Here is a 20,190-nt window from a genome sequence, read left to right as displayed (position 1 = left end):
AACGAGAGACTGCGTCGGCCCGCCGCACCTCTCTCCCCGCCTGAAGCGCCTGCTTCATAGTTTAAGCTAATGATGAGTGTGTACAGGTGTGCTTTATACTCCTCCGGTTATTCCGTCACACCTTACCGTTCTAGCAACAAGCCAATAGGATTGGAGTGATTTCATTCACGTTCAGACCTGCTTCGCCTAGAGGCGTTCCCATAGTGTCGTAACCGACGCAGTCTCTCGTTCCCCTTCTCGGGGAACCAGGGTTACATACGTAACCCGAGACGTTTTGTACAAAACATATAACGTTTCTTAACATACTGATTTTCTATGTTTTTTTTACAAGGCATAAAAAGCCTAGTAAGCCGTGCTGTCATTCTGTGGGAAATACTGGAAAGTAATATAGTAACGTAACAAGTGACATAACTAGTTACTTTTATCCCCAGTAATAAGTAAAGTAATATTATTACTTTTTAAAGGAGTAATAAGTAACTAGTAATAAATTACAATTTCTGAGTAACTTGCCCAACACTGCTTGTGTTAATGTTGTTTTTTCCCCTACATGCACCCCTAGTGAGTGTTTGTTTGAGCACGTTTATTTATCTGCATGTCTTCCTATGTGTATATGCAACACCAAAACATTTTTCATATAGCTGTGCTCCAGAATCAGGATGGCAACATATGACTTCTCTAAGTAAACATAAATGACAGCGTAAGGAGTGGCAAACTCGAAGCCCTATATCCCTTTCCACGCTCGTAAAGCTTCAGTTAGGACTTTAAGTGTTTGGTGAGGACTGAGTGTGAAACGTTCATGATCGTTGAGGAAAAGGGACAGGAGTAGAAGTTACTACTGCAATAACTATCTTAACAGCCATAACAATAAGACCCAGTGAGCAGATTTCAACAAGAACAGTCCCATGACACATTATAAATACCACCAGTGTCTGCAGAGAAACGAATACACTTAACATCAAAGAATGCTGAAAGATCCAGCAGCAACAAGACTACAGACATCATGTTCTTCATATTTGTCATTCATGTGACCAAAGGAGGGGTTCATTCTAGGGTGACTATCATACTTTATGTGCACAGTAGCAACTGCAACTCACCCTCCAGTCTCTGGTTCTCTTTTTCCATGCGCAGCAATAGTATCTGCTGGTGGATGGCAGTCTTCCAGAGGGCCCGGTAGTCAGCCCCCGTCCTCTTAGGCCTCTCCCCAGACAGGGAGTCACCTGCCGGTGGCAGCAGGCGCCCCCAAGGATCCAGACTTGAGTTGAAGGCACGAGGAGAGAGAGGCAACAACTCCCTGTCATCAGAGTTGTCTAAAACAAAACATCCAAAAACATCAATAAAAAGTACATAACTATTTTTTAAGTCACAATTTTTTTATGAGCAATGAATCGAATGGCTAACTGTACTATAAAAACGAGTTTTTAGCCTCTTTTAGCTTATTGATTTGATTTTACCTCTTTACTGTGTTATTCATTCTCACAAAGTGGAACAAAGCGGAGCATTTAACAGGTAAAGAGCCGCATATTTCAGGGGTTCTTGATGCCATGGATCTGGGAATAATGTGCAAGCTACATTTTTAAGCTAAGACTATGCTAAAGTCAAGAAAACTGGCCATGAGAACAAGTAGGAGGATTGCTTTCACAAGCTCCTTTATCAGTGTTTATCTGAAAAGGATGAAGTGGGAACATTCCTCTTCCCTTTCAACCCTTACAGCCCATATATGCATGCAATTTCAAAGATGGAAGTTTCAGAATAGTCATTTTCCACAGGGATCGAATGTTCCCCCTGCCCTGTACTCATTTTCTATGCACTTGTAGATTATTCAGAGCGTACTGACTGTGCATCATGTTGTGCCTTTTTCTGAACTGCTTGAGAAATTGTGTTACCAGACCTGGGTGCTGCATGGATGCAGACGGCTTGTTCATGGGTGAAGCAACCCTCAGGAAGATTTTCTGTCTCCAGGAGACCCTGCGTGGGGTCGGAGGGAGACCTCCACTCACTGAGTCACTGCTGCAGCTTGACAGAGTCCTCTTCCTGCCTTCCCCATTGCTATGAGAGAAGACAGCAGCATTACAGACACCCGATAAACGAGTCAGGTATCATCTTACACCAACACTTTCAGCAGCTTTTACAAATGCAAGCACACACCTTGAGTACATGAACACATCTAACCTCTCCACTCAGAAACAACACAGAAAACCTTATATAAGCCTTACATCAACAAACTCTCTCCCATTGATAACAAATGGTCAAGATGAACCTTTAACATTCAGATAAACATGATTTAAAAAAACATGTACAAGGCATTGACAGATTCCCAATGTCCATGTTAATAAAGCAGAAGGTGGTGTTGGTGTGGGTCACAATTAGTATGTAACAAACATAAACCACTTAAGCAGCCACAGCTGAGGCGCATGCGTGTTTGTTTGTTTTCTGGAAAAGAAGTTGCTTTTGTTAGTGAAGAAGAAAACTTGGTTACTGAGCTGCTGGAAGTACTGAAAAACTTTAATGTTCACTGCCTCATGTTACATGTTACTTTCTCTGTTTCACATTTATCAACTAATAATGAAATTCACACCTGCCAACACAACAATGTAGTGAACCTGGCAAGTGCTCAACCAGATCCTAAAAGTCCCAACCAAAATCAAACCAACCACAATAAAGGGCTTGGTCATATGTGGAAAGTAGGACGGTGAGGGTCTATGAAGTGAACCTGCTATTGAAATTAACACAGTAATGAACACAGTATGTGCAAAAAAGGTGGGTGAAATGGAGAACAGAGAGAAGCCTGGCTTCTCCAAGTAGGAAAGTCGTCTCCATATTTTGCCTTTGTTTATTTCACCATATAAAATGATGCACAGTGCAATTACCAACTCTTTAGCAAAACATAATTAGTACAATACCAGCGGGACTAAAGAAAATGTCCATTTTCTTTTCCAGGTTTCATTGTTTTACTTGATTAGCAAAGCTGCATTCATTACATATGATCAGCATGGGGCTCTAGTACCCTTAAAAACATCAGTTAAAATTTTAATGACTTTCTCCTTTTTTACTGTGATTTATATGCGTAGTGCACTAGTATTTGTGGTAGGAAAGAGGTTAGTTGCTGCGGCTCTTTCGACGTGTGTTGATGTTCATGTTTGCTCTCTCTATCTCTCTCTTTTGTATGACGTCAATGCACACTGATGTGACCGCACCCCCGACTCTGACTGACTTCCAGCGTCCCTGGTTATGGTCATGTATACATGTGACGCTAATATCATTATGTAACTGTGTGACATATTACAGTAACTAAAATATTTTAACGTTTTTGTACAGAATATAGAAATCCAATCCCATTTGTTTTTTGTTCTTTTAAGATAACCGTTTTTGCTAGTGAAAACTAGCTAGTGAATGGTATTTTAATTTTAATTTCTAGCTCTGAATACACATGTACTGTATATATTCCAGATTTCATGAATGACTTTAAAGCTGGGGTAGGCTAGGGAATTAGATTAGGAATATCTAAGATGCATTTTTGTTACATCCTAACAGCAATCAATTAATCAAATCCTGTGTCACAAAAAAAAAGCTGGTACCTGTGTCCTGCTGGTTCTCCAACATTGCCTATGCCAGCTCAAATGTTCAAATGGCATCTTTCCTCCGTTACAGAAACAAACTTCTTATGTTACATTGAGGATCACTTGATTGCTACAGTAGTTAACAAGCTTTGTCAGCGCACAGGTGCCAGTATGATCATGTGGACAGTAAAAAGAACAAACAGGAAATGACCTTTATTGAGTCAAATGTCACTGAGACCAAGATTTTACTCTCACAGCTGTTCCACACATTTAACATCAGCCTCTTTAATAGATTAAAATTCTTCACGTGACATATGACCTCTTGTGTTTTCCTGCCAGTAAATTCATAAAGTCACAGAAAAGACAGCACAGGGGTAAAGTTATCTCACAGCGCAGCAGAACATGTTGGCATATTCAAATTTAAATACCCCGCAGGTCAAGGCTTTTCAGCAAGTTCAGCTTGTAGTCATTTTAAGGGGTAACGTGTGCTGAAAAAAGCTTTTCTTTCTCCTTTGGCTGCATTATCAATGCGAGTGCTCAGAGGATTGGACTGCTGTCAGAGAAGAAAAACATCCTGTGGAAATGCCATTTTACAATGGTCTGCTCCACTGTATCTCATTCATAATGGAAATGTTAACCTTTTCTTTCTGCCATCCAGACACCTTGTAAACCCAGGGTAGCCTCATGGATATAACTGGTCAGGAAAGTATGAAGTGTAGTTAATGAAGGCTACAAATACAGTTTTGCCGTGCAGCTTCAAATTCACATGCATATGCAGGGGTGTATCAGCATCCCCTTCTACTTCTGAGCGAAATAGGAAGAGGGCCGGTCCAGCTGCAGAGGCAATGGGGGAAAAAAGTATTCTTACCAATAAAAAGTTTCTATGGATAGACAGGAAAAAAAGGTACAAAGATACAGGGACAAAAAAAGCTAGGTGTTAAAAGATTTGGACAGCCAACACGTACTGCCATCCCAGCAAAGAACAGATTGTCCCTCCCACCCATCTCATTCCCTCTGTCCATGGTCGATGCGTTTGGGTCTAAACAGGGGGGTTTGGCTGAGCAACCCCTCTCACCTCTTGAGGCTCCCACTGTCTGCCACGGAGCTCAGGGAGCCCAGTGAGCCCTGGTAAATGCTTTTCAGGAAAGTGGGAGCAGAGAAGGAGGAGGGGAGGCTGAAGGAGGACTCGCTCTCGGAAACACTGCGCGTTCTCGAGACAGCCACGGGTCTAGGCGAGCCAAACATGAAATGCCCACAAATAAAAAAACAAACACATTGAACAAAAGAAAGGGCTTCTGGTCAGAGCACAGAAAACACTGAGGAACTCATGGGGGATCAAAACAGTGACAGGAAACTTACGATGCTATTGTTCAAGAACAGTGGAGCAGGAGGTGAAGAGATTTAGAACTGATCAAAGTGCGGCAAATAGATTACATTGTCTGTGTGTACATCACAGGTTAACTAAATATTTAGTTGGTGTTAAAATAACTGCCATATCTTCCAACAAAACACAAACGTTCACTGTAATAGAAACTTATTGGTACAATTCACTGCAAAACATCCACTCCCCCAACATTACTAAAGAGATGTATATTCTGCATCGATCATTCCTTTCTCCCACAGGTTCAAACTAGGAGGGCAGTAACTGATAAGTGAAGTGTAAGTTACCTGCTCTGCAGTAGTTCCGGGTTAACAGACTGTTGTCTGCGCAGTGGAGACTGCTTGCTCTGGCTGGGCTGCTGTCCCTCAAAGGAGATGCGTTTCTTCACAGGTGGGTGGCTGAAGGTGTGGGCACGCCGGCGGAACTGCAGGCCGGCTTCCGGGTCATCGTCAGGAAAAGCAGGAGGGGAACCTGGAGGGGAGTGACCAGGAGATTCCTCATCCTGCTGAGGAGGACAGAATGTGAGAGGAAGAAAGATGTCAGTGCATTTCTAAAACTCTTTTACAGTAATCTACATTTATCATTTATATCGATATTTTACATTATATATATAGATTTTTTAAGTATGGTTACCAGTAGTCAGAATGGTGAACCTAAAGACAAAATCCTTCCTCTAAAACTTCTGCATAGCTAAGCAGGTCAATAACCTAGGTATAAGCAGGCAATATTCCAAGGGTAATAATCCTGTTAAATGTCTTGGAAGTCAAACCACACATAGCCAATAACTCCACTCAAGAGGAAGAGCCCAAAACCAGATAAAACAGAACCTCAATTACTCAAGTTACAGGTCTGCACTCACCTAGCCAACGTAACCCCAGAGCAAGATTCATTTCAGGTTCAACTTTCCACTCGACACTCTTGGACTCAGCGTTGCCTCATGCCTGGTGGTACAACTCCCACATCTATTGTATTCTAATGGACAATGTCCTGTGACTCACCGCATCACACACTATTGGTGGGGAGGACCTCAGTGACTCAACTCCACTTGAAAAACCCTCCAATCGCCTCCTATCACCCTAAAGACCTCCCTCACTAAGTTCTGACAGGACAGAAGAAATCCAGCAATATGTGTGCTGCTTCTTTCAATACACATTGAAAAACAAACTGCAAGGTCCAATGAAGTTACTTTCACTATCTTGAAAGCCTTTGCACTGCTAATCACATCACAACTGTGAAAGGTCTGTTCGGCTGTTCCACACACATAAATCATACTAGATATCACTGTCAGCTGAATGGCTTAATTGTGACTTATAGATTTTAGGAAACACTGTCAAGATAAAGCAGTTCAGTAGATCAGACACTTCTGCTGTGCTGTGTCCTACGACAGGGAAAGAGGAAGACAGAGACAGGCATGGCTCAGCAGACACACAACTGGAAATCCTGACTTAAATTTCCTGCTTGCCAGGACATCGGCATCCTGACACAGTCCCCAGATGACTACTTATTCGCTTAATGACAGGGCAAACGGCATTCTGCTGACTGTCTATAACAAAGAGGGGCACAGGTGAGTCTTGAAAGGGAAGACACCAGATAGGTAATGATGTCACTTAATTTTGCATAGAAAAACAACAGATGGATATCTTAATAATGATAGACAAGTTGCTTTTGAAAATACCATTACTTGCTTTCTTCTAAGCATGGTTGTCTGTATCATTGTGACCATGACTATTTGGTTTGTTAATATTTATAAATCTGCAACAGCCAGTATTGGTGGATTTGATGATAGAAAGAGATATAACAGCTTAATAAAATCCCCCATCACTTGATGCTGCCACTTGAAGGCTGATGCAAATTATTTCCCTCACTTGGCGGTTCATATTTCCAGTAAATCTGACATGACATGATGACAACAAGTAAAGTATGACAGCTACGCTATTTCATATCTCTGTATGTTTAATACAATGAGAAATACATCCTTAAAGGGGAACTCCATCAATTTTACACATCAAAGTCTATTTACAGGTCTTGGGGAGTACTACCGCAAATGTGAAAAAGGTTGCATAAAGCCTTTTGTGGCTCCAGAGGTAGCAACGTAAAATCTGATATATTGCCTTAAGTGATGTCACTTGAGTCAGCATGGGTTGGAACAGAGAACTACAAGTTTGAAAAGGCAAAAATCTGGGTTAGAAAGAAATGAGCTTACCAGACCTTTGTAACCCTCTCCTCATCTCTGCTTGACACTTTCAGCTACATTAGCCGCTACTAGCAAAATGTAGGTGCCAGGTTTTGGCAAAGAAGAAGCTTGTGTGGAATAAAAAGACAACATCTCAGATCCTGCTGCATTGATTTTTATCCCTTTTCTTTTATATTGTCCATCGTCAGTCCGACAATCTTATAGGTGTTTGCTGCTAAATCGGTGGAGTAACTCTTTTAACTCTATCATGATTGATGGGGAGTTAGATGGACTACATCACACACTCACTCCACATTCTGCACAGCAGTGGCACAGGGGAGCCAACAACTCCAAATGGTTCTCTGATAGCTCTATAAACACACTCCCTGCTGTAATGCTCTGTCTTCTGGCCAACGCAGCTTCAGCATAAAACTGTGGGCGAATAATGCAGTGCAGAACCATGTCTCCATGTGAGAAGAAAACTGTTAGATGCCTCTAATTACTGACAGTGATGAAAGTGAACGCATGCTTATCACACTTGTCCTTTTCTGAGGACAGAGCTGGACTATAACGTGCTTTTAAAAGCCAACTGGTAAAAAAGTGAGAATTCCCAAAGTCCCTTAAAGGAAGTTCTGGCGATTGACCCTTTGCTAAGCCACAACCCCGTAGTTACTGTTGCTAAGTCCGACAAACTGTCAGACCTGACGGACTTTTAGCACGGTGCTGCCACAGTCTATTACTGCACTCCCCGGAGAAATATTGTCTAATTTTTGGAAAAAACAATCTCAAAAAGAAGCAAACAGTTTTGCAGTTGCATTGTGCATTTGAAGGTTGTATTCAGGCTGTCAAACAGACTCAAACTGACGTGGAAAAAAAAATGATAGAAGCTAAAGCCTACTGATCACAGAATAAAAGTGAACCACCATATCACCTGACTATTGAGAAAGAGGACAACGATATTAAGGATCAACACTGCTCCTGTACAGCTGGGTAGGTCTCTGTTCACTATTACAACCATTCAAAAGCAGAACAGTAGAGCTTTATAACGTTACATTCAGTAGTAAGTTAGCTAGCGTTAGCTAATCAACATTACATTAGGAACAATCCACAGCCTACATTTTTCTGGATTTGTTTTAGGTTTTGGAAAGGGAATAAATCATACTTCTCCTTTCAACCTCTCTTTGTAGCGACTGTAATTATTACAAGTGCCACAGGAACAGTGTTTGACAACTCCTTTTACATTAAGGTGTGTTGACACTGAAAGCGAATCCAGCGTTTTGGGCAGCTTGATTACATACAAAGTCAATGCAAAGACGCGAACTCGCTTTCGCGGCGCGAAAGAGGCGTTTGTCGCGAAAATTGCTGGTTCGCGCAAGCAAATTTTTCAGATTGAGTGAGAAATTTGCTTGACGCAAATGTTCGCGATGTTGCGAAAGCCTATCAGCGGTGAGATTGTTCAAACGTCATCTGCGGCTTAGGAGCGTTGTTTGGAGAGGACCGGGCGAGCGGTGTAATGACAATCCGCTGGCCGGCGGAGAGCTGCTAAAGAACAGGGAAGTGTACAGGGAGCAGCGCTGCAGCTTTCGGACAAATAAACACCCGTAGTCGGTCTGGATTATGCTCTGACAATTTACGTTTAGCCGCGGGAGGAGCTCAGAGTGCTTTTATTAATTGAGCTTTTTTTTTTTTTAATCACAGCAAAGGGTTTACTTTGAGTTCATATAGCTGTAGTCTGGGGGCTGTGTTTATTCGCTTAAAACACGTTGTGTGTGACCACTCAAAATGTCCAGCGGTCAAACTCGCGCGAGTAAAGCGAGGCGAATATTAAATTCACTTTCAGTGTGAACACACCTTTAGAGTCAATGGAGCGCAGCCACGAAAGTGTTGGACCTCAGTTAGAGGGAGTCCGTTGTGCGAGTGTGTTGTGATTGGCCAGCCGCGTGTTAGGGGCGTGGCTTAGCGAAGGGTCAGTTCTCATCCCCCTTCAAGGACTTACCTTTTCAAAACTGCTAATGCTCCCCATGCTTCCCAAACGGCCCCGCATCCGGCTGGCACCCTGGTGACAGAGGTGATGATACAACATAAAATAAGTTCTGAAAAAACAAACCGGTATATAAAACCTGTTTACACAACCCTTTTTCAGAAGGAGAAGACAAAACGTGCGGTTGGTATTGACAAGGAGGTAGTAAAAAAAAAAAATCAACTAGCAATGTATCTGAAAATCTAAAGAAATATTAAGGACAATAACAGATGGCGGCAGAGGACTCTCTCTTCCTTGATCTCTCTAGTAAGGAATTATTCTGCTGTCTCACAAGCAGATATGGGTCAATCCAAATCCCCTGGATGACAATGACACAGAAACAGCAACTGATACAAAGAGAGAGCAGAGAGACACATACAGGTACACAGCACACTGGCTATATTCTGTCTGGTTTGGAGAAATAAGAGACAGAGACAGGGATAAACAAAGTGGTACATAAAATAACAGCAGGGGGCAGAAAAAAAGCATTATAAAGAAATCCCTCTCTTCTCAGACCCACCCTTGCAAGGATGTTCTCCAGAGAGCTGGTGAGGGAGGTGCGTGCTTTATTCTTGAGAATATCAAGTTTGAAGCGACTACTGGTGGCTGTGGCATCTCCTGATGATGGGCAATTTGCTGCATTCTGTCAACAATGGACACAAAAAAAGTCACCACAGAGATTAATTAATAAAAATGTGACTTTCACTGAGCTTTCAGTATACAAGCATACAGTAGCAAACCACATGGCCCAGAAAAACATTGGGTCTGCTGTTGGGGTTCTGCCATTTGACTGATAATATTTAACATACAATCCCTCATGATAGATAAACTTTAGTAATAATCTCCAACCCTTTCATACTTTAGTGTTCCCTCAGCACTGTATGGAATGTAACACTGATTCAATTGATAACCAGCTTTAGTCTTCTCCAGGAACATTGGGAAGTGATGAACTTTACATTTTATCAGCAGCAAAGAGCTAAAAATACTGAGCTTTTTGCATGAATATCAGCCATCACAAAGAACTACAGTTCTAAAACATTCTATGCAACCTGACAGTCACTCCCAGAAAACTGGCCAATAAAAAAAAAACCTAGGGTGACTTTTTGGAATTCAAGGACTCAAAATTCAAGGACTGCTGATATATCAACACAAAAATTCAAAAGAAACCTTTAGGATAATAAGTCTTTGTATATAGAAGCGTCCAGAGGGCTGAGAAACATTAAATTCTGTGCTATTCCGCATAAAATTCATTACTTTTCAGAAACCTTCACGGTCTGAATGAACTTTTCTCAAATTTCAAGGATGTTAAAAGGCACCTGGGAACTTTTTAGCCACTCACACTAAACCCTAGTTGTTTCTTGAGTTCTTTAGTAAAGTTGAACTAAAAGCTCAGAAATAAATCTAGAAATGGGTTCATCTCTGCTCTTGTGATATTTGAATACAACTTATGCAGTTATTATTTTAAACGATTGTTTCCATCATCTACAGGGTCTACAAGTGTTTACCTGAGGGGCCTCGCCGATGTGGAGGTGGGACTTTTGTTTGGTTTCACAGAGCTGTCTCAGATGAAGAATCACCAGCTCATTCTCCTCTTGGTCTGACCCGGGCTTCAATCTCTGCAGATATGGATACACAAACACTCAAAAAACACTGCTTTGAAGCAGATGCAGCTGTAAAAATCAAGTGTTTCTAGACAAAACTGTTTATATGTCATGTATTCTTGCAGATCATAAAGTGTGCTTTCTCTAAGCGGAGCCAAACCTTACCTGAACTCGCTCAAAAATCTCAGCCTGCTCATTATCAGTCAGCTGGGAGAGATATTTTTGGATGGCTAGCTTTGCTCTGGGTGGGTAGAGACCTGGAAACAGAAGAGGAAATAAGAAGGCTCTTTTATGTTGCTTTACCTCTGAGAAACAGACCATGCATCAATATTTTCATGGGTCAAGCCAGAGAGACGGATGTGTGACTGAGCTTCCTGGCTCACCTTCAATTCGCTCGCAAAGCTTGTGCAGGTCATGCATGGGGCAGGCTTCACATAGCTGGATCTCGGTCTTGTTGCTCTGTAAGGTTGCTGCTGTAGTGAAGGCCTGCTTAAGGGTCAGCATCACCTCATCAACCTGACACAAACAGTCATGGGCACAAGACAAGCATGTACAACGCACACGTACACACAGACAGACAACACAGACAGGCTTGTAGGGATTAAAATAAAAGTATTGCCTTAACAGCAACAGCTAAAGTGATAAATGTACATGTATTGTGTGTCTCACCAAGGACTCAGTGGCACACTGGAAAACGTAGCACACATACTGATTGGGACCAGACTCTGATTGGTCCCGACAGATGAATCCAAAATGGTCGGATTGCTTGATACCCTGCATCACAGTCAAGACAAAGAAACTAGAATAAATCACAGCAATGGAAGACTTTTCCATCTTTGTATCCAGTCCAGCAATACAAAAGATAACACTGCAACTACATGTCACTGACACCATAATGGCTCTTAATTAGTAAAAACCACTTTGCTTGTACTAGACCGTGTATTATCTTGCTTTTTTAAAGAAATTGGACTGCATCAGGAAGTACAAAAAAGAACATATTACTGCATCACTGATGAAGATGTGATTTTGAATCAAATTAAGGCATGCTGTACTGTACAGACGAGCATTAATGCATTCGATGTCTGGAAAAGACATGCGTAAAATTAGTCTGAGCTCATTCTATGGCTGGGACTGTGGCAGAGACAGAAGAGAGAGGCTTTTAGTGTAAATACAGCAAGTAAAAATAAACCAACCTGACAGCAGGATGAGATATCTTTGAAGTTCTTCTCCAGCACCACGGTTTTACTGTCAGGACTTATGAGGTTTACTTCAAAACGCCCAACCTGTAAAACACAAAAGTATACTGTAGTCAGACAGATTCATGCAAGAACACGTACAGATTTATAAAAAAGTACTTACACGAAAGAATAATATTGTCTTAATGTTTTCAGAGCATGGATATAACTTGAGGCAAAGATAATCTCAGTGTAAAGTGCAAGATCTGTGACTATTCTGAGACCCATTCAATGACAAACAGACACACTCACGCACTCTCAAAATCAAGGTCAACAAGTCTGTACCAACGATTTTTCCCATAATTGACTGCTGTGTGGAGTATCATATTGAGCGATGTGCTCTAGTTTTTAAAATTAGCTTCATGAGGAAATGGGCATGCTGTTTGAGGAATGGCAGCTGGCTGGCTCTGCAGCCGGCATGCTTTTTGTAAAGTAGCGGCCTTACATTGACACAGGACTATCGCTGCAGTCACAAATTCTACTCAGGAGTTACAACCTCTTTAACTGAAGCAGTAACACAGGGCCAAGCCAGTCTGAACATCATAACTGCCAGCCCTATGCACATAAAAATGATTTGCAGTAGCAAAAGGGTTCAGAGTCTGGACTAAATGCAGAGAGGGTGGCAAACAATGACAAACGGCGTGAAGCAAGCAAGCATTTGGGTTTCTGGTGTGACAGATGGAATCAAGTTCTTCAAGACAAATTATGACCTGGCGGTAGTGAGTAACAAAAACATCCATCCATCTCATTGACAAAGGCAATTTATTTAGAGCTCTGTCCATAAACCTAACATCCACTACAACTTGGAGTAAATCCAAATCACACAGTGTTCCTTTCCGTTCACTGCAAATTACTGTAATTCAAATATAATAGATCCCTTGGTCCTGGTCAAGCACTTGAGTGCATACTAAGCCACAGGTTTAAATGAGAACAGTGCCGTTATGATAAAGCTTCTCAGTCCTGTTTTCTACCAGTGGACTGGCCATCTGGAAACAGAGATAAGAAACGGAACCTCTGAGCTTCTGAGCTTATTCTGAAACCGACATCAGCAAAAGTACAGCACATATTTACTTTTTATGGTAATTGGCAGCACTTTTCTTTATCAAATTTCTTCTACCTGGAAGAGCATGGTGCGGTTCTTGTCTGCATCAGACGGTTGAACATGGTTTGGTGCGCTGGAGTGTCTGCGGCGTGTGGGGCCCATGACGATGCCTTCCCCCGGCTTCCTCTGCAGACTCGCTGCCAGGCTGCTGCAGCGTGTACGGAACACGTGAGGCTCCTCAAATCCAGAATCCTCCAGGATGCACTCTGGGAACGCTCCACGCAGGCCTTTACCTAAATAGATACACACCGCTATTTATTTTGACTAACATACCAGACACTTTTAGCCACTATTCTTATTGGTGTAGTTGCATCTTATTATCGATTTTAACCATATATTATCTTTTTTTAAATGTATTTATTATTTATTTAGCAGGGTCAACACACAATAAATGTATTGGACCAGATATAGCTAAAAGCTCATTTTTCCTGAGGGCAACTAGTTTTACATTTACAAAATACAATAATAAAAACAATTATATGAAATTATAATATATACTAACAATACTACAATAATAATACCACATGTATAAAATTATAATATATACCTCATAATCCCTGAACAATGCTGTTTCTTTATTTAGCATTACATCTTCTACATCAATAACCAACTGGTGAGGATGCTGACTTTTTGCATGGGATATGTAGGTTTAGCCTCAGTCTTGTAGCATGATATCAAATATGTCGACATCAAGTAAGTTACATATCTAAGACTCCTTTTACCTGATTCTTCTGGAAGGACATCGCTGGCCACATATGCTTAGGTGACAGTCACAGCTCACTGTCTCTAAGACTTGCACAATACCAAGCAGCAACCTCTGGTGCTGAAAAATGAAACCATTCATGACAGCTGTGCGGGGGGGCGAATTTTTATATAACTTCGCCAGCTAGAAATTACATGCCCGCTTTTGTGTTCCTCTGTATAAAATGGAAGACTCACTGTTGTCAAATTTACGAAGAAGTAGTAAGTAGTAAATCTGCCGCCATTCTAAACTGCACGTGTTGTGCAAGAACAGAAAGTTTGAGGTGGACTTAGCGAGCGGTCAACTGTGTGATTGTGTGTGACTAAAGAGACAGATTTAGTGTTTACCTTCTGCATGAGGCCCTTACCTCCACTTCCAGTCATGTCCTCCACTCCATGGCCTTCTGGTTTTTCTATACTCTCATTTAGAGCAGAGGAGAGTGGGTCTCCCCCCATGAGGAACTCCACAGAGGCACTCTCTGCGGACCCTCGCTGACCGTTGAGCAGTCGCAGGCGCTTGCGTTCAACTTCATGCTGACGAAACTTATCAATGCAGTCATCAACAAGGGTGGATGGAGCCTTTTTGTGCACAACTGTCACCTGGAAATTTATTTAAATTCAGCTGCATTCATTCTATTATCTTATCAAATGACAACACTTCATGTTTGAAGAGTGCATTTCTACCTTGCCACAATAAAGCACTTCAAACTTCTGGGAGTTGTAGAAGGCCTCGTCAGCTTCCTGTTTGGGCTTGGTGTCTTCCTTTAGGGCTGATTTAGAAACCTGGCGAATGCTGCTAATCACCTCAGGGACCTGTAAGAAAGGAGAGTGGAATGAAGGGACTAGATGAAACGAAGACATTAAGGAGGAAAACCATTCCAAAAGAGAACTTGAAAAAAAAAAAATCACCAGAGCAGGTTTTCTCTGCAGCTCCTCCTACAACTTAAAACTCAACACAACTGAGACAATTGCAATAATACACATTTCAATAACCTTATTACCTCAAAAGACACTGTGTGATTAGTTCCCAGTTTCTATAATATTAAAATAAAAAGCCAAAATAAAACAACTTCTACACCTCACAGCATATCAACACAGGTGTTCTGGACACAAATGTAGACTCACAAACGCACAAACAGCAATCAACACCAAACAAGTAAGATTGTGTTTAGCTGACAGTTGCAGTTCAACCAAGAACTTGGTTTGATTAACAAATAACCTGACCTGACTTCATGTCATGACTTTAAATAACTCAAGGCTAATAAAACAGCACACCAGATTTGAACTAACTAAGGCTCAACAGACAGCACAAACACTACATTGGTAACAGAAGCAGGCAAGGAGCCAGGAAAACGCCCATACTCTGTGGGACAGAAGACAAAACAGAGGGCTGGAAGAAATCAGAGACTTGAAGGTCACAGAGCCTGTTTCTGCTCCATTGTGTTAGGCACCTGCAGAAATGGCTAGTGCCATGAAAGCAGGAAATCGGCTTCGGTAACTTGGATCCGGGAAGGCCAAATAAACACACTAAGACAGAAAATCTCTCTAAAAAGGGAGAGTGTCAAGAACCAGGGCCACAGCCAAGGTCAGCCAAATACAGTGTTTAAGACAACAATGAGAGCTAAAACAAACAGTGGCTTCACACACTGCACACATCTGCTATCATATCTGATGTTGAGCAAATATATTTATTATGTAGACAAGGTGGGGAAGTTATGTAACAAAATACATCAGTCTTACTTCAGAGATGTGACCCGGACACCAGCATAAAAGCGGGAGGGCAGGCAAACAGGAAAGGAATGATTTTTAATAAAAAATAAAACATCCTGACAAAGTCTATCCCAGCATGCCAGTTTATGTTTGAGACACAGAGATCAAATAATGTCTGCCATATTGCTGCTGTGGTTACATGAGCTATTTTAAAGTCCCATTTTCCAAGTGCCTGCCTTCCCAAGGGTTGAGCTTTGGGTGGCTGGTGACAGAGAGCTGTATTGAGATGAGGAAGAGGGCAGGTGGTGGAGGCGGTAGGTGGTTGGTCATACATACTCAGTCATCTCTACACTCACACAAAAAAACTCTGAACTGCATAACTGATTTTGTAACTGTTGGCTGGCTCATTTTTCTGGAGTCCTTGAAGACTTTCAGATAATCTTTTGAGATAACAGCACATTTAACATGCAACATAAAATAGGCACAAGATAAATTATGATTAACATGTTTCAGGTTAACAAGTGTGGGAAAAATGTAGATGGTATCAAAGTGGCTACCTTTGTGTGGAAATAAGCACTTCTGCCTTGGAAAAAGCAGTGTTGACACTACAAGGTCAAGGTAATTCAGAGGCCTTGGTGGCTGAGAATCACAGCTGCACTGTCTGATCTGCCACACAATCAGGCCTGTGTCCATATGGTCAGAGAGGAAAAAATGACTGCACCGTCTTCACATTTAAAGGAACTGCTGGATTATGCATGAGTAAGATGACGCCATCTTGTCTGATTAATTATTTGTAGTCAACCCAATACAGAGCCAGTAAAGGTGCTCATTCCTTGGGCGGAGACAGGCACAGACAGGCAGAAAGCTGTTAGGGAATAGATGAAAGCCATGTGTTTTGCACTGGAAATCTATTCCACTATATCGTCCCACTCCAACCGTTCTTCAAGCTAGTTTAAACATCTAACCTTTACCCATCATTGCCTGGTTTTATCAAACAATATCAGTGACAGTGGTTGTGATCCAAAGCCTATCTACATGAACACCAGCAGCTTTAGAGCTTAGGACAAAACAAACATGAGGATTGTCCCCACTGAGCTGGTAGTCCTGAGCACTCTCAGTGCATAGCTCATGTAATGTCAAACCTCCCTACAAAAAGGCCCCAATAACATCTGATAAAACAGTAGCTGGCACATGGTTATGCTGCACTTATTGGCAACATTAAAATAAACCACTGAGAAACATTGAGGACCCAACATATCCACAATTAGGCCTTATTAGACTTCTTTCAGAGACACATAGGTTATTAGTGATTTAATTCAAGATAAGGATGGAAACAGACAAAGACAGGTGCCTGCATGGAAGATAATTTTCCCTGTCAGAGCAGACACAATCCAAGATTACACACTTTTTAGGTTCAAGGTACCTGAATAAATACTGTTGCATTAGTAAACACATCTGTCTTTGTGTGGCAAAAGCTCTCCAAGGATTGGTTGTAATGGCTTACTGTTGTCACGTGTTTGTAGCTGCAAATCACTACAGCTATGATGTCCTCCCAGTTCGTTTCCATCTGCCTGAGGACAAACTGGGCACCATATTTTAACAAAGTTAATGTCCGAGCTCAACAGCACACAACAAAGCAAGACAAAGGCTCTTGTGTCACCTTAACACGGGGCAAGAAGCTTGTATCATAATCCTTTAGTACACTTTTGTTTGCATGAAATAATATATGATTTTTTCCATGGAAGATCTATGTTGTGTATCTTTAGAATGTCATCATAATACAATGTCAGGGGGAGATGAATTATATTTCAATTATTCCCTGAAAACTTATTCAAAAAAGTTTTCAGGGAAGTCAATTCTCTCACACTGTCAACACAGTCTGCCTGCAGGTCGCTCCCCTCTCAGAGCAGTTCCACTATCAGAACAGGAAATGCACACAAAAAAATGCAAAAAAAAATGGTGTAGACACATCCGGTGGAAAACAATTTTGTCATTCATTTATATTTAATTAATTAGTCAACATACACAAGCATTTTTTTTTATATTTGTTGAAATTACGTCTGGGCGATATGGCCAAAAATGTTATCACGATAAAAACATTTCATATTATTCAATATAGATAATTATCACGATAAATGTCAAATCATTATTTCTTTCATGTTTAAAGGCAGATTTTTGCTCCTGAGTGAAAATTTTAGAAACCAGATGGTTAATTATGTGGTTAAACGTTTCTTTACGCTCAGAATGTGACAAACACTTGATGCCAAAGAGTAGATCACTTCACAAATCTGAGGTAGAACATTCTACTATTGTGACAAAATCTTTTTCAACAAATATGATTACTAAATTCTTTTTCAATCCCTTTTCCTCAACAAAATAAATATTTTAATAGAAAAATTAAGTGCTAATTCATTTGTGATTCAAATTAATTAAACCAAATATTTAGTGAACTTTTATTATATTGTTACTGAGGAAAATTATATTGCAATAATTATCATTATTGTTTTATTGCCCAGCCTTAGTTGAAATTGTCTTTATTGCCTGGCAATAATCAATAAATTAAATGCTCTGATACAAAAATGAAAATAATCTGTGGCATGAAGGTAGACAAGCCACCAATCATTTCATTCAGAACCACAGGAAAAAACACCTACCACAAAACTACCTTTAAAACAACAAATAGCCTACCTACATGTGTAAGATTCTGTAATTTGCCTGATTTAGATTCACACATATTGATAGCAGTAGCTATTTTATTGGCAAACATATGCATTCAGAATTTTTCGGATAATGCTAATCAATCACCTACCCTACCCCAAAACAACGGAGAATGCCTTAAATTAAGAATGTATGGTTTTAGATTTTGCAAGAAATGTGATCATGTTCACAGCCACCTTACCTTCCTTGGCTAACCAATGCTAGCACAGGTGTTGATTGACAAGCTTACGAACACCTCTCCACAGCAGAGAATGGAAAAAGTCATGTCTGTTTTTTGATACTCCATAGTCCTGATGGAAATACCAAGGGTCTGCTTTTTGAAATAAGACCTAGTGCAAAGTTGGTAAATAAACAAAATTAACTTTTCATCCCAGCTTGGTTTTATGACCTTTTCAAGTTATGCTCTTCCCCTGACTTGGCTCATTAGTGTGTCCCACTGTCACTGCATGTCACTGAATGACAAACAGCTCCCACAAGACAGCAGAGGGTCAACAAGTGAGAGATTCTACTGTGGTCCAGTGTAGTCCAACAACACCATGACTAGAATACCTGCAGCCGTTGTGGCATTTCTCATAATTGGCTATAATAACTTCACACAAGGCCCAAAGAAAAGAATTGCTAAATTCAATGCCTGCGTTATCAAAATAAAGGATGCTGGATCAACCACATCACACTTTATCAGGCACCTAAAATAGCACAGGGAAAGGTGTGTCACCTGAACACTTAGCAAACAAAATAGCTCAGCATCAGCTAGCTTATGTTAGCTTGTTACTAGCTTTGTAACTAAGGGAGGTTATCTTGATTAGATTTGCGTTCTTGGAATATTTTAACAAGATGAGCCACAGTTGTTCACATGCTGGCTTTGCCATGACTTTAAAAATTGTCAGGTAATGTAATCATCCACGTTTTGCTGCCACAGTCTGCTAGCTAATGTTAATCCAAGAGTAAAACCATGTTAATTATTAATATCAGGCAGGTTACAGGTTTATTGTTTATCACGTAACGTTACAGGCTTATTACTAGGGGCGTGCATCTTCACTGGTCTCACGATTCGATTCAATTCAGGATGCATCACGATGCATCACAATGCATCACCTCAAGGGTGGGAATTTCTAGGTGTCTCATTACGAGTATGAGGATAAGATGCGATTGTAAAACGAATAGGATACAGATGTATTTTTCTCAGTTTGACTAACGTTACTTGGTACTTTTAAAGCTAAGTATTTGTAATAATACAGTAGGTAGTAATGAAATGCAGCTATTTAATGTTACTTCATATAAATGTAGCTAACGTTGCATAGCATTATTACAGCGTTATTACAGACCTCTGCTGTTGCTATTTTTTATTTATGAGGCTGTGGTATTAGTATAGAGTCAGCTAACGTTATTTGTTGAACTAACGTTACGCACTTTACAATGCTCCAGCCAAACCACATACACTCCACCTTAGTAATATGTTTGTCTTTAAAGTTTATTGTAATCTTGTATTGAGGACCATGGGCCTTGAGAAACAGCATTTTGTTCATTTGTGTAACGTTACGCGATATGTGGATGAATGACAACAAACCAACTTTACAGCAACCAAATAACATCCTGCTCAGCTTCCAGACCACAGTCTGAAGAGGAGATGTTAGCTAACGTTTGCGCTAACTGCCTTTCTAGTAGGTGGAAAACAACAGACAGACTTTAATAAACGGACACAGTGACCTACACTGTACATTTACAGCCAGACTGAAACGTAGCGCTCATGTTTTCCTCTGCCAACGTTACGCTCGTTTTCACCGTAACCTACTGCCGCCTGTCACATAGCTGTCATTTGAAGAACGAGCAGAGGATGCTCGCTAAGAGCTGCCGCGCTGCAGTGTGCGGGTGAAAATCATTAAAGTGAGTTACGCATTGACTGTCCTGATCATGTGAAATTTCAGTAGCAGCAGTCACTCACTCACTCAACA

At 40.9% G+C, this 20,190-nt stretch overlaps 1 protein-coding gene across 3 annotated transcripts in view; it reads right to left on the bottom strand.

Annotated features, from left to right (window-relative positions):
- Window positions 1-20,190, bottom strand: part of tbc1d4 (TBC1 domain family, member 4) — a 33,700-nt gene that overhangs the window by 9,370 nt on the left and 4,140 nt on the right. The window contains exons 2-15 of one of the 3 annotated variants that reach the window (XM_046054866.1): window positions 14,495-14,623; window positions 14,179-14,410; window positions 13,085-13,302; window positions 11,926-12,015; window positions 11,402-11,506; window positions 11,116-11,248; window positions 10,898-10,989; window positions 10,637-10,747; window positions 9,652-9,774; window positions 9,108-9,167; window positions 5,226-5,443; window positions 4,633-4,785; window positions 1,889-2,046; window positions 1,095-1,307 (exon numbers count right to left, since the gene is read on the bottom strand). In XM_046054866.1, coding sequence (XP_045910822.1) covers window positions 1,095-1,307; window positions 1,889-2,046; window positions 4,633-4,785; window positions 5,226-5,443; window positions 9,108-9,167; window positions 9,652-9,774; window positions 10,637-10,747; window positions 10,898-10,989; window positions 11,116-11,248; window positions 11,402-11,506; window positions 11,926-12,015; window positions 13,085-13,302; window positions 14,179-14,410; window positions 14,495-14,623 — 2,035 coding nt within the window. The remainder of the gene's footprint in view (window positions 1-1,094; window positions 1,308-1,888; window positions 2,047-4,632; window positions 4,786-5,225; window positions 5,444-9,107; window positions 9,168-9,651; window positions 9,775-10,636; window positions 10,748-10,897; window positions 10,990-11,115; window positions 11,249-11,401; window positions 11,507-11,925; window positions 12,016-13,084; window positions 13,303-14,178; window positions 14,411-14,494; window positions 14,624-20,190) is intronic. The other 2 variants (XM_046054867.1, XM_046054868.1) reach the window with 2 other exon arrangements.

The sequence above is a fragment of the Micropterus dolomieu genome, linkage group LG07 (assembly GCF_021292245.1).
Source record: "Micropterus dolomieu isolate WLL.071019.BEF.003 ecotype Adirondacks linkage group LG07, ASM2129224v1, whole genome shotgun sequence".
Lineage (NCBI taxonomy): Eukaryota > Metazoa > Chordata > Actinopteri > Centrarchiformes > Centrarchidae > Micropterus > Micropterus dolomieu.
This window is presented reverse-complemented; position numbering and strand designations above follow the sequence as displayed.